The 14328-nt window shown below is 40.8% G+C and overlaps 1 protein-coding gene across 2 annotated transcripts in view; it reads right to left on the reverse strand.

Annotated features, from left to right (window-relative positions):
* GPCPD1 (glycerophosphocholine phosphodiesterase 1) overlaps positions 1-12250 on the reverse strand; it is a 62851-nt gene extending 50601 nt beyond the window's left edge. Inside the window, exons 1-3 of one of the 2 annotated variants that reach the window (XM_036825356.1) lie at positions 12098-12250; positions 6479-6555; positions 3118-3214 (exon numbers count right to left, since the gene is read on the reverse strand). In XM_036825356.1, the coding sequence (XP_036681251.1) occupies positions 3118-3214; positions 6479-6527 (146 nt within the window). In that variant the 5' untranslated portion in view covers positions 6528-6555; positions 12098-12250. Of the gene's footprint in view, positions 1-3117; positions 3215-6478; positions 6556-12097 lie in introns of those variants that run through there. The other variant, XM_036825357.1, reaches the window with a different exon arrangement.
* Positions 12251-14328: the final 2078 nt, after the last annotated feature.

Consider the following 14328-nt stretch of genomic DNA (forward strand, 5'->3'; position numbering starts at 1 on the left):
AGCAGGGTCTAGGCATTTTTTTAAAAGCCCCCCTTTTTTAAAGTGCTTTAAACCAGTTAAAGTGCTTTTTAAATCATTTTTTAAAGTGATTCCAATGTGCTCCCCTGGTTCAGAACCACCAAACGAAAAGATAAGATGGTGAGAGCAATAAAATGAGTCTTTTTACTTTACTTCCCTAAGCAAACATAGCAAAGTTATAAATGAACCAGAGGGACTTCCCTGGTGGAACAGTGGTTAAGAATCCGCCTGCCAATGCAGGGGACGCGGGTTCGATCCCTGGTCCGGGAAGATCCCACGTGCCGCGGAGCAACTAAGCCTGTGCGCCACAATTACTGAGCCTGCGCTCTAGAGCCCACGAGCCACAAGTGCTGAGCCCACGGGCCTAGAGCCCACGCTCCACAACAAGAGAAGCCACCGCACCACAACAAAGAGTAGCCCCAGCTCAGCGCAACTAGAGAGAAAGCCCGAGTGCAGCAACAAATACCCAATGCAGCCATGAATGAATGAATGAATAAATAAATAAAATTACTTTAAAAAAAAAATGAACCAGAACTGTTCAGTGACGTCAAGAATGAACGTAACCTGATGAAACTCAAGAAAAACCAGGAAAGAGGGGCAGTGAGAAGGTTTAGTGCACCTGTCTGATTTTGAATTGCCCTCATATCCTCCCCACAAAAATACCATAAAATCTCCAAGGAGGGCAAATAAAATCATAAGTGACCCACATTTTCTGCATTATTAGGAAATAACACCACAACCTTCAAATTGTTTGTAAGAAAAAAATTCCAACAGAGCTCTTGTCACCACAAACCTGTAGGTACAGAGAGACTTAAGAGACTCTGAAAAGAAGGAACAGAGGACTTAAATGCAGAGTACACTGAAATCCCAAAGAAACACAGTTCTAAAACACAAGACTGGGGAATTCCCTGGTGGTCCAGTGGTTAGGACTCTGAGCTTCCACTGCAGGGGGAAGGGTTCAATTCCTGGTCCGGGAACTAAGATCCAGCACACTGCCAAAAACAAACCAACCAACCAAAAACCCCCACAAGACTGTTGTTTACAGGCAAACAGATTTGTTTACCTTTTGTATCATCTTGTATCAACTACTTATATCACCTGTGTCATCTACTTCCTTTCTCTTTGTGAAGCACTGTTTATCTGCCATATATGAATCAATTATATTTCATTGTACAGCAATGTCAAAATGGCTGCTTCCTTAAAATTAAGAAGTTAACTGTTCTCATTCTGTTCACATCACTTTGACCAGGTTGGCTAGAATGGACTTAAGACAGGTAACAGGGCAGCTCAAGAGTTCAGAGCAGAGGTAAACAAGTTTAGAAAGATATGAGGTTTCACTTCAGACGGGAGTGACTAATCCACAAATCAAGGAAAAAATAGCCACTAGAAGAGAATAAACATCTCGTTTTCCTGTGATCCCAATATCATTTGTCAACAGAACTTAACTTATAAAAACAGAAGAGAATTGGCTGAGAAAATGTGTCACACTAATGACAAATAGAGAAACAGGTGTTCTATGTATGTTTTTTGTTTTCTTTTCCTGAGTTTACATTATGGTATTGTTTTACTTTCCTTGTTATTTCCCTCTGCTTTGCCATCAGTGCTCCTCAAACTGTCTGCTGTGAAGGACCAGTTTCTGTTTACTTCTTTGTGTTACCCTACTTGTCCCGTGACCAATACTTCTGGTCTATGATGTACCCAGTTCAATGAGGTAAGTCCATGACATGCATGGGTATCCCAGCAATGTCAAACTGCCATAAACATTTCTAAATGCTTGCTCTCAATTTTTCTATTTCTCACATCGTGCACTGATAAAAAAATGTTTTTTGTCTAGCACTGAGTCCACAGGCCACATTTTTAGTAGCGCTGCTTAATAATCATCTAATCTGATGTTTCTCCCTGGGGGCACTGCATGTACTTGTATACTATTTAGAATCTCATCTTTCCTTTACCCCCACACATACATCTTGACAATCCATAACACTTCAAAATATCCACACAGAGAAGGACCACCTTTGTTGACAACACTGATTCTATCCTAACGCCTTTACCATGCAGATAAAGGAACCAAGGTTTAGAGGTATAAGATCTGCCCAAGATCACAGCTAACTGCGGAACTGAAACTGGCACCCAGATCCTCCTTTCCCCACTCCAATGTACCAACACACCCATGCGAAGTTTAGTGCTGCATTTAATGTCAGTAGTAAACTCATTTCATTACATTAGCTAAAATTTCTAAGGATGTGTTCCACTCTCTGCTACTTTTAAAAGAATATATGTCTCAAGAAAATCATTTCATAGGCTAAAGCAAAAATTAGATCCTTTATCAAGAATAGTACTGAGAAGCCAAAAAATGCCTTAAAAAGTTTTTTAAAATAAGAAATAACGGGCTTCCCTGGTGGCGCAGTGGTTGGGAGTCTGCCTGCCAATGCAGGGGACACGGGTTCGCGCCCTGGTCTGGGGGGATCCCACATGCTGCAGAGCAGCTGGGCCCGTGAGCCACGATTGCTGAGCTTGTGCGTCTGGAGTCTGTGCTCCACAGCGGGGGGGGGGCCGCGATGGTGAGAGGCCCGTGCACCGCGATGGAGTGGCCCCCGCTTGCCACGGCTGGAGAGGGCCCTCGCACAGAAGCGAAGACCCAACACAGCCATAAATAAATAAAAATAAATAATAAAAAAAAAAAAAAAAACACACACAAAGAGGCCCCCCATCACTGCTCATGAAACCATTGTTTAAAAAAAAAAAAAAAGAAGAATCATGCAGAGTTAATACAAAGTAGGTGTGAATGTGAATATCTATTTAAAAAAAAAAAAGAAGAAATAAGAAATAACAATATAAGCCTGTTTAGAAATATGGTATTAAGCATCAAAAGAACCAGCCAACAGCCAAGAGTTGAAAATGACTTTTTGTGAGGTGGAAATTGAGAAACAGAGGAACTTGTTTATTCACAGCAAACTTTGTAAAATGATTTCACTCTTTATACATATGTGATAAGTTTGATAAAAATTAAAAGAAAAATATACCAAGGTATCTTAGAAACCCCCAAGTTTATAATCTGAATGTCACAATTATTCAGTATTATGACATGTCCATGCTTACCTTTCACCTGTCTCGTTCTCTGGAAGAAGAGCCACAGCATTTTGAGGATTCCAGTTTCCCAAAGCATCAGAGCTTCCACATATTGCAAAAACCTCTCCTAAAGAAACGTAACGAGTTATAGTGGGTTAAGTAGGAACATCTCATTTTAGTTTTAGGAAACTGCACTAATTTAATGGGATGCAGAGTCCCTTGCAGTGGAGATGGAAGAGCTTCAGCGGAGAAACGGGTTTGGACCCAGGTGCCACTCACACTAGCACCTGCGTTATTAACCTGACCCACCTCTACAGAACCAAAGGCAGAGAAAAGGAAGGATGTATAGGGACAGACTTTTCTTCATTTTTCAACTACTTGCTGAGCCAATAATGAGCACCAAGAAGACAAGGTGATCAAACGGCAGTCCTTGCCTTCAAGGCAGCTTCCAATTTAAAGGAGCATATAAGTATCCTACAGAACCAGTACCTGATATATTCCAGGAACTCAAACAGTAGCTACCAAGAAGCTAAAGATCAAGAAAATTATCAATGGGACATGAGCAATGTAACAACAACAACCAAAGAAAAAAAAGTCCCCAGAACAAAGACTAGTGAAAAACTAGCCAAAAATCTCGTATTCCTTACTAAAATAAAGACTATCACACTTCATCTGAACACTTGTCATCAACACACAAACCAACATATAGCCATCACCTATGTTTGCTAATTTCCATATATTTAGCAAAAGTCTACATCTTCTTGAATATAAGTATGCAGATATCTTTAACTTACATATCAACACATTCTGAATTACTATAACTAAAATCCATAAAGAAAAAACAAGGAACTGAGCCCAAATGAACAAACTTCAGGACAAACTCCTCCACACTCTGAGAGTAGCTTGGTTTCCAAGCTCTGGGCACTACTATAGTAAGACTAGAGTTCTAATTGGCTTTAGCCACCTGCATGGCATTTTATATGTTTGGACTGTCTAAAACTTAACTAAAATCCCAAGTGTGGTAGTCATTCAGGAGTTTTCAGGGTTCTAAACACATGTCTGTAAAAGCATACGGTGGTTACGTATAAAGATTTCATGTTAAAATATTCACCAATCCTTTAAAGTAACCAGATTTTTTTTTTGCAATTAACTTAGGTTATCACTACCTCTTCGGATTAAAAAAAAAAAAAAGATAAACACTATTGCTAAAAACAAAGCACAAATATTTATTCTCAAGATCATATATGTTGCTCTGCATATGCACAGCATATGCAGCTCAAAGTACAGATTACCATCTGTACTCACTGTAGCTCGAAGTACAGATTACCATCAAATCACTGACTCAGGCCGGTTGCACTTCCTCTGTAAAGGAGATTCTCATTAACCTTTCTCATGGAGTCAGTTATTTCTTATCCCCATTCAAAATAGCAGCTATTCTCTGCTCTGCAAAGAACATGTATCCCACATGGAAAAAGTGAAACTTGGACAATCTGTGGTTACTTTCCTTCTATATAAGTGCTCCTGCATTTTACCAATTCCCTCCTGCAATGTCTCTTTCTGCTGATTGCCTTTGAATATGGCTTCTATGAGAAAAAAAGGGAAACTTTTTACCAGAACAGACCTCTTTCTTTAATTGGATTTCATTTATAAAAGATTATAAAGACCTGAATGCTAACTAAAGGAATCTGCAAACAGCACCCCCACATATTCTTTTTACTTGTTCCCTCTTACTTCACTTCTCTCTGCAGTCTCTCCACTTTCAGCAGAGAACACTTCCACCTTACTTTGGGGAGGAAATCAAGGTGACATGAGATCTGGAGGGGAGGTGAGAATCCACCCCAACAACCCCTCCCTGTCCCTCTACCTCCTTTCCTTCCCACCTACAGATTCACCTACATTCACATCTGCCACTAGTCCTTGAGAAGGAGTTCCACCTTGTCAAGCTGACCCTTCTGTGGCTAATTCTGTGGTCACCACATTTGCCTGATGTGGCCAGCTCCTTCTAGCTTAAACTGCCTATGCACAAAAGTATGATATAGGTCTGCAGTCTTCTCTCCACAGAAGAGGTTACACACAGGACAAGAGGTGAGTACTAGACCCAAGGGAGCAACCCCATCAACTGACTAGCAATCTTCAATCTGCAGAATCTTGCCCAGAGGTGGAGCTGTACAAAATCATCTTGGCTAAGAATCTGAACTTGGACAAACACACACCGTCAGGTGCTGTGATGGATGCTGTATCAAAGGTGCTTGACATACAGAATGAATCATTCATTCATTGTTCGAACACATACTTACCCCTGCTCTGAGCCAGGCACTGTGCTAGGTACAGGAATTCAGCACGAATAAGATAAAGTCACATTTTTTTTCATAGAGCTTACAATCTGTCCACAACAAAAATTACTCAAATAACTCCATAAAACTCATAAGAGGTACTACAAAAAAGAACCTTGAATTTCACAGGGACCTTAACCTAGTTGAATACGGGAAGTTGGGATAAGGAGAGTTAGGGGGGTGGTGGGTGGGGGCACAGATCTAAACAAAGGAAACAATTTGAGAAACCCCTAAAGGAGGAAAGGAATGCAAAAGATTTGAGGAACTGGCCAGCATAGCCAGAGTGTATTAAACAAGGAATTTTTTAACCCAGGTGTGATACTGTTTGTTTTTTGTTTTTTTTGTTTTTTGGGCCACACTGTGCGGCATGTGGGATCTTCGTTCCCCAACCAGGGATCGAACCCGTGTCCCCTGCAGCAGAAGGGAGGAGTCTTAACCACTGGACCACCAGGGAAGTAGCAAGGTGTGATACTGTTTTGACATGCTACCTTACACTAAAATTATTTCACACTGCTTCAGTAGACAGCAGAAAATACAATAAAGCTTAAAAAAACAGATGTACAAGTAAGGAACAAATTTACCTTCGCCAAATATTTCACCAACTTCTCAACACTAGAAAAACTTCCTTCATTTTCATGACTTAAAAATCATAGCTCAGAGAATTCCCTGGCGGTCCAGTGGTTAGGACTGCATGCTCTTACTGACGAGGGCCCGGGTTCAGTCCCTAGTCGGGGAACTAAGATACCACAAGCTGCACAGTACAGCCAAAAAAAAAAAAAAAAAAAAAAAAAAAAATCACAGTTCAATTATCTGTCCTGTGCAAAATTCACAGCTTTCCTGGAAAACATGAGACTAAGACATTTACTGTTTGGGAAGCTTTTTTTTCTTGAATTTGTTATGCTCCGAGCACATTCCTGTTATCAGGCATGTCCTAAAGATACTTTCATCTAATAATTAGGCTCACTCTAGTAACAACTCTATATTTAAGATAATCCAGATAAGAAAAACGCTCATTTATTTACTTTTTTTAAATGTTTAAAAGTAAAGTTTTACAATACCTGGTAAAAGAGCTCCTCTTATTTCAAAGGTAACTTGAGAAGGTGTCATTCTGATGGATTTATTTTAGGATGTCGTGCTAGAAAGAAAAAGATGTCATTTATAGTACATGAATATCAGCTCTAGATAGCTACCACCAAGAAACAAGTTAAAAAACACAAAAACAAAAATGAATCTCAACTGTGAGCAAAAGATTTCAGAGACCTTATATAAAGAGACTGAATTATTTAGGAAGTACCTAGCAAGTTTTAGGACCTAGTGTTACAAACCTATTCTGTAAGAATGTATGGACCAGAAAAATCTGCAAAACAAGTGTGTCCAAACATTTTTTAAGAATTCAAGATTATCTTGTCATATACCTTCTCCTCTAATAAGCGGCTGTTCTGAACTCAACCTATCTTTCCTGACCAGGCTCATGTTTACAGTGGAGGGAAACACACACACCAACAACTAGAGACAGAAAAAAACTTGGCTCTAGAGAGCATTTCTACTTTAATTAAGAAGGTTCCAATTTTAATAACAAGAAAACAACCAAAGAACTTAAGTACCACCCACTGAAACAAACTAGTTACGTTCTGAAACAAGTTTGAGAACCTGCTTCTAAGTGACCTAACCAATGGCTTAAAAAAAACAATAACAAAAACCCCTTCCCCCTCACAAATCACTCTTTTCAAGTGTCTCTTTATTAACCACAGGCCCATCATTACTGTAGTTCTGCAGATTTGAATTTAGAGTCTCAACTCTGCAATCTATTGGGTTGGCCAAAAAGTTCGTTCGGTTTTAAGTAGCCATTTTTCTTTTTTTTTTAATATATTCATTTTTGGCTGCATTGGGTCTTCATTGCTGCGCGTGAGCTTTCTCTAGTTGCTGGGAGCGGGGGCTACTCTTCACTGCAGTGTGCAGGCTTCTCACTGCGGTGGCTTCTCTTGTTGCGGAGCACGGGCTCTAGGCGTGAGGGCTTCAGTAGTTGTGGCACACAGGCTTAGTTGCTCTGCGGCATGTGGGATCTTCCTGGACCAGGGCTCGAACCCATGTCCCCCGCATTGGCAGGCGGATTCTTAACCACTGTGCCAGCAGGAAGTCTGCCATTTTTCATTTTCACCAAGAACTTTATTGAACAACATATTCCTTAACCGAACGAACTTTTTGGCCAATCCAACATTATCAAACCCTGTATATTTTAATTGCTCTTACACACATGCCTTTCTTTCTAAGTTTAAACTTCATTAAAAACCCTGTCTCCTACTTATATTTTGGCTTCTCAACAATACATTTTATGTCAATTAGAATATCCCTCACATTCCTGGCTTGGAATCACTTCCATTACTTATAGAAATCTAAATCCCTAAGTCTTTGATGTCCTTTATTCCTTATCCACATTTTCTCTCCAGCTTACTTTTCATTTCTTCACTGTTTTTCCCAGCCTAACCAACCTATTCACCTTACTGTCCCTTAATTTAAGTACTTAAGAAAAGATAGGAAATTTTAAATTTTTTTAAATTTTTATTTATTTATTTATTTTTGGCCGTGGCACGCAGGAACTTAGTTCTCCAACCAGGGATGGAACCCCATGCCCCCTACAGTGGAAGCACAGAGTCCTAACCACTGGACCACCAGGGAAGTCCCAAGATAGGAAATTTTTAAAAAATTTTAATGTACATCAATTCTCATGCAGTTTGTAGAATTTAAATATAGAAAGAACACGTACTCCACACAAGGCCACATCATATTGTACATAACTTCTCCAACACCTCCAAAAAAACTTTTGTACCCCCAATCCATCAATGTTCCTAAAATAATTCCAATGATGTCTTTACATCATTTCCTTTAATTTACCAACTGAAATTGCTTATCTTCATTTACACATTATTTTATTCAAAAAAAAATCCTCAAGTACCTTTCCTTGCTATTCTTTCTTCCATTTTCGCTATGTTCCCCTCCCTGTGAACACATGTACAACTCTGCAATGGTCATTTAATGAACACTAAAACCCACAGTTAACCACGCTTCCAAGTCAAGGCAGATAGATCGATAGCAGCAGTTGCCACTGGAGGCAATTTTGTCCTCTAAAGGATATTTGGCAATGTCAGGAGACATTTTTGGTTGCCACAACTGTGGTTGATGCTCCTGGCATCTAGTGGGTAGAAGCCAGGAGTGCTGCTCAACACCGTACAATGCACAGAACAGCTCTCCACAAATAATTGTCCAGCTCCAAATATCAAGAGGGCTGAGGATGAGGAATCTCTAATATCTAACCACAGGGGGGCTGCAATGAAGATCATAGTTTATAGCTAATGTTAGCTATAAACTATGCATCATCCCATCTACATCAATTACAAAATGTAAATACAGTATATATACTAAGCAAGACCACCAGTCAGTGTGGTTTCATGTCACTTGGCTAAAGAATTCCGTATCTGGCGACTCTACCATTTCAGTTAGAAAACCCAAGATTCCACACTGGAGGAAAAAACACCTGTCCTTGATACCTTAATCTACTTTCTGTGTCTAAGAGTGAACATGATCTATTTAAAGCATATACATCCAGTTGTAGCATGGCCAAAGAATGTTCCAAATCTAAAATTAGTTCTAGATTGTTACCTCACCTTTTACCTATATAACCCAAATATCTTAATAGTTCTTTTAATATGACATCTGATACGAATCTGAGTATAACCCTAAGATAATAAGACTATTTCCTTTCCTAATAAATAAAATGATTCATTGAAGCACTGCAATCTTACATTTAATTTATCTATATCAATCATATCAAGAAGAAACCTTAAGGCTAGCAAAAAAGCTTGGCTTTTTAAGTTACTGAATTAATTTTGAGACATAGCAAAAAGCCCCATCATCCAGCAAATTGCTGAATAACCAACCACCATCTCAACATATAACCTGTACTTTCACCCAGTGTTTACTGCCACAGTTCAGTTACTAAGAACAATCTCATCTACATAATTAAAAGTTGGTGTTCAGTTATTTGTTGATCAATTTTAAGTAACTATTTTAACCAATTTTAGGGAAATCAGATGTAATTATTCCTATGTATTAAAATCAACACCTAGTACAAAATTATCTCTAAAGTTCTACTGCGTTAAATGTGAAACATGTAAATTTAATGAAAAGGAAATCAACTGATTAAAATTGAGCTTCTCATTCTTAAGGTTGCTTGTAAAAGTGGCTATAGTAACTTGACTGGAACCAGCTGCAGAATCCAGTATTTACTACACCAAAGCTACATACACAAGCACAAAATTACCCCCCCCAACCTCCCCAGGTGTCAACAAAGCATCATCTCCAACTTGGATTGCCTTAAGTCATATAATCTGGTTAATTTCCATTCCCCCCATTGCCCAAATTTAATACCGTACCAAATAAGAGCCTGCAGAGCTGCTCCTACAACAGTTTACTTGATCGTGGACAGGGGCCAAAATTCTGGTGCAGAATTGAAGCGTACAATTTTGGCACCCTGCTACCACCAAAGTAAAATACTGTTCTGTTGTGGAATGAAAAATTTATACAACCAACACTTCCTCTTCTTCCAAACAAGCAAAGAAAATCTCAACTTGGACAGGGGAGGTCTTCTAGATATACATACAACAAGAATAAGATGAAAAATGCTAGTCATTTTTACATACATGAGCTGACTGCATATGTAACTTAACCAATTTACCTATAACCTCACATACAGACTTTCTGAGACAGGTTTTTGGTTTGGTCTGGTTTTTAAACATAACCTCCACTTTGTGCTTTTTGAAGATAAGCATTGAACAGCATTCTCATCGGGGACTTTGAGTAGCATTTTACACTACTTTAACTTTTTTAAGGACTCACGTAATTTGCAAAATGACATTGTAATTTACATTTAAAAAATATTTCAGAGTTCACACTACCTGAAATAAGTTTTACTCTATTCTTTTTGTCAAATAAACTATCCCAACACATTCCTTTACTGGTTTGCCAGCTTGGGGAACAAAAGGGAGATTTAAGCAAACAAAGGTACAGGAACATTTACTTTAGAGCTAAACTGAAGTCACAGATATTTTCAGCTAAAATGTGTTTTTTTTCTAGCCAAAAAAATTTCACTGTTTTCCTTCAAATACTTTTTCAAAGAAAAAAGCTGTTTCCAATTCTCCTTGCTCTTTCCTAGGCTCCAACAGCCTAACTGACTAACTGACTATATGAAATGCCTGTATTTTCCTGAGTTAATTCCTGCTCATCCTGTTGGAGGATCATTATGACCCCACTATTCAGACCCCAGTATATTTTGAGCCAGTATTTTAATCAAATGTACACAGACATGAATGGATTTTTATTAAGAAAGCAGTTCTGGAGATTTCATTAAGCCGGTTAATTCTTTAATCACCTTCTAAACAATGCCATAAAACTATTCCAAATTTTTTCCATTTCATCTTGATATTATTTTCATATGCATTTCATTTATTTTTCCTGGTTAAGTTATACACAAAGATTTGATTCATCAACTTACTTTTTGTACATATCAAATTTTACTCACTCTGCCACTGAGATTTCCTTTGTGGTCATTATTGGAGTCCAACTTTCCTAATCTTATTTTGTCTAGAATATTGGTTCTCCCTAGTGAAGTTGAGAACCACTGAACCACCGTGTAGTTTTACCTGTTTGTTTTATCTTGTGTTATTTGTACCCAGAATGTTAGGAGTTGGAAAAAGGACTGATAGTTTGTATTTATTTCTTAGCTAAGTCACAACTGTCAGAAACGTAGCAAGATACATAAGGGGTGGGGGGGGAGTAGTGGATAGGAACTGGGCAGAAATAGGAAGGGCTAAAGAAGAATATGAAGAAAACATCAAGTCCAAACATCCTGCTTCGTTCTATCAGTTCCTCTATGTGTTACCGACTAGGCAGCTGCCTCAATGGTGAAAGATTTCTCTACAATTCGTGGCTGAATTCACGCCTAATTTCCTTTATAACCGGGCAGTGGGATAAGAGGGGGCCGATGAAGCACCTAACTGATGAAGGCTTTCTCCCAGAAGTCATCAAGGCAATTTGAAGAGCTTTGGAAAAAGCAGAGCTTTATAAGAAGGGGAAACTGTCTTAAAATTGTATCAAGGGCACTGATGACTGTTCCTGGAACCTTTTCCTAAGAGACTTAGGCGCTTCGGTTTCTTGGAATAACTGAATTATACAAGCACACCCTAGACTACTTGGTTAGGCAATTTCAGAATATAAGCAGTTGTCAAAACACTATGAATTACTTATGGATAAAGCCAGAGACTGGTGGTGAGTAAGACTCGTTTCTTTGAATACTCATGGTGGTCCTACGGTTTATGCATTCTCGTATATCGAAAACGCTGCAAAATTTTCGGAGGGGAACGAAGCACCAGCAGCCCAGCGGAATCGCGGCAGCAAAGGATAAATACAATAAACATGTGTCACCCACCGACTTACCGGGGCGAACGTCCAGGCCGCTGTTTCCCCGACGGGCAGATCCCGCCCGGGCTGGGGGACCCTGCCCATGCCTCGCCTCCCGCCCCGCCCGCGTCCCCCAGCCGGGTCGCCCTGACAACTCGGCCGCCACGTGAGCGGCCGCCACAGCCCCCGCACCGCGCGCCCGGCCCCCCGGCCTCCCGCCTCACCTGCCGAGTCCGCGGTCCGCGCCACCACCGACGCCGCACCCGAGAGCCAGTGCCGCGGGCCGAGGTGCCGGGCGCCCGCCGTCCGCGCCTCGCCAGCGCTCCCCCAGGCGGCCAACCGCGGCGCCGAGCGGCAGGAAGCGGCTCCGCTCAAACCGGTTTCAGCTGCTCCAGACCAAACCGCCAGGCCACTCCGCGGGGCGGGGCCGGAGAAGTGGCGGGGCGGGGCCTGACGTCACGCCCGGCGCCGTCGGGCCAATGGGCGGCCGCGTGCGGGGGGCGGGCCCGCGCGTTCCTGGAAAGGGCCTGCGTCCGTGGCCGAGGGTGGCGGGGCCTCTCTGCGGTACCCGGCGCTGGGTTTTTCTGCTGGCCGGGAGCCGCCGCACAGACCTGGCCTGGGTTCATAGACGCCTACCTTGGTCCCCTAAGTCGTCTTAGGACAACCTAGGATGGAAGGTGGAGCTGCGATCCTGAACTGCGTTTTTTTCCCATTGGAAAACGAGGGAAATTAACAGGCCTGACGTTCTGTGGAAACTTTCTTTCGTTACAAAATAACAAGCACACTTGGATCAAATCTTTAGCGTTAAGGAGAATTAGGTGACCTAAGATGGTTGAGAGTTTATACCTCTGCTAAGCAAAGCATGGTGTTCGGACCGGCAGTGTCACCTGAAGGCTATCAGAATTGCTCTCTCGGGACCCTCTCAGACCTGTCTGGTGGAATTGCGTTTAACAACATCCCCAGGTTATTTGTACGTAAAGTTTGAAGGAAGCTTTCTGGAAGCTAGAAAGAACCTCTCTGCAAAAGTTGTAGTCATTTATTTTCTGGTAAAAAAAAATTGGCCCTACCAAGAAAAAAAAAAAGGCAAGAGTTGTTCTCTCCTTTGACGGTTCCAAAAAAATTAATCAGCATTTGCTACTCACCCAAATTAAACTGTTACTTTCCAGCATCAAGGTTAACCACTGGTTCACCCGTAATAGAAAATTGTTATCAGATTTCATTTAAATCGAGTGAGATACTGAAAATTTAAAAAGAGATGTTGAAGGACTCTAAGAGATAGCTCGAGCAGCAAGTTGTGGTCCTATTGAAAAGGCGTTTGAGTTAGATAAGCTCTAGCTTTTAGACAGCTTCTAGTTTTTTGTTTTTTTTTTTAAAGAATTTCACTTTGTTTATTTATATTTTGGCTGTGTTGGGTCTTCGTTTCTGTGCGAGGGCCCTCTCTAGTTGCGGCAAGCGGGGGCCACTCTTCATCGCGGTGCGCGGGCTTCTCACTATCGCAGCCTCTCGTTGCGGAGCACAGGCTCCAGACGCGCAAGCTCAGTAGTTGTGGCACACGGGCCTAGCTGCTCCGCGGCATGCGGGATCTTCCCAGACCAGGGCTCGAACCCGTGTCCCCTGCATTGGCAGGCAGACTCTCAACCGCTGCGCCACCAGGGAAGCCCCAGCTTCTAGTTTTATAAATCGGATCGTTCATGACGGAATTTGATGTTTGAGCTTGGATTAGATCCCAGAGCATGTCTGTTATCCATTCAGTTAATAAATAATTACTAAGTGCCTGCTTTGTGCGAGGCACAGAATGCAATGGTTTCTTGATGGCACTCGTTTTAATCCCAAATTTCTTAAGGAATTAAAAATTCCTCCCAATTATGTACTATAAAGTCTGCTGTTGTACATTTCATAAGAGCTTGGAGTTGATTTCATTCCTCTGCTGTTAGTCACACTTCAGTGATGAATTTCTTTCACATGAGTTTGCTTCTTTTAAATGTTTATAGTAGATCTTTATTTTCCTATAATCACCATTTAATCAAGCTATTATTTGCCTAATGTTTATAGTCCAAGTTGATGATCTAATCCATGCTCCTTCCCAAAATCCTATTGAAATAGCAGAAGAATTACACATATTTGAAAGTTGCTATCAGTGGGCCAGAAACTGAGGAATATCTAGAAGATATAAAACAAGCCAGCAGCATTGGATAATTGAAAAAATGAGAACAGAGAAACCTGGACCCATGCAGGGGAAGAAGGGACTCCTGGAGCTGCCACTTTACACAGCCTTGCTTAAAAACTCTTTAATAATGCAATATATTTTAGATTATATCATGTATACCCTGTTCTGATTGAGATACTGACAATAAACAATATAAACAATATAAACAATAAATTCCTTCCTCCTACCTCTGCGGAATGTTATAACTATTCCGAGAAATGTTTAATGAGATTAAATTGGATCTTACCT

Source organism: Balaenoptera musculus, chromosome 15 (assembly GCF_009873245.2).
Source record: "Balaenoptera musculus isolate JJ_BM4_2016_0621 chromosome 15, mBalMus1.pri.v3, whole genome shotgun sequence".
Taxonomy (NCBI): Eukaryota; Metazoa; Chordata; class Mammalia; order Artiodactyla; family Balaenopteridae; genus Balaenoptera; species Balaenoptera musculus.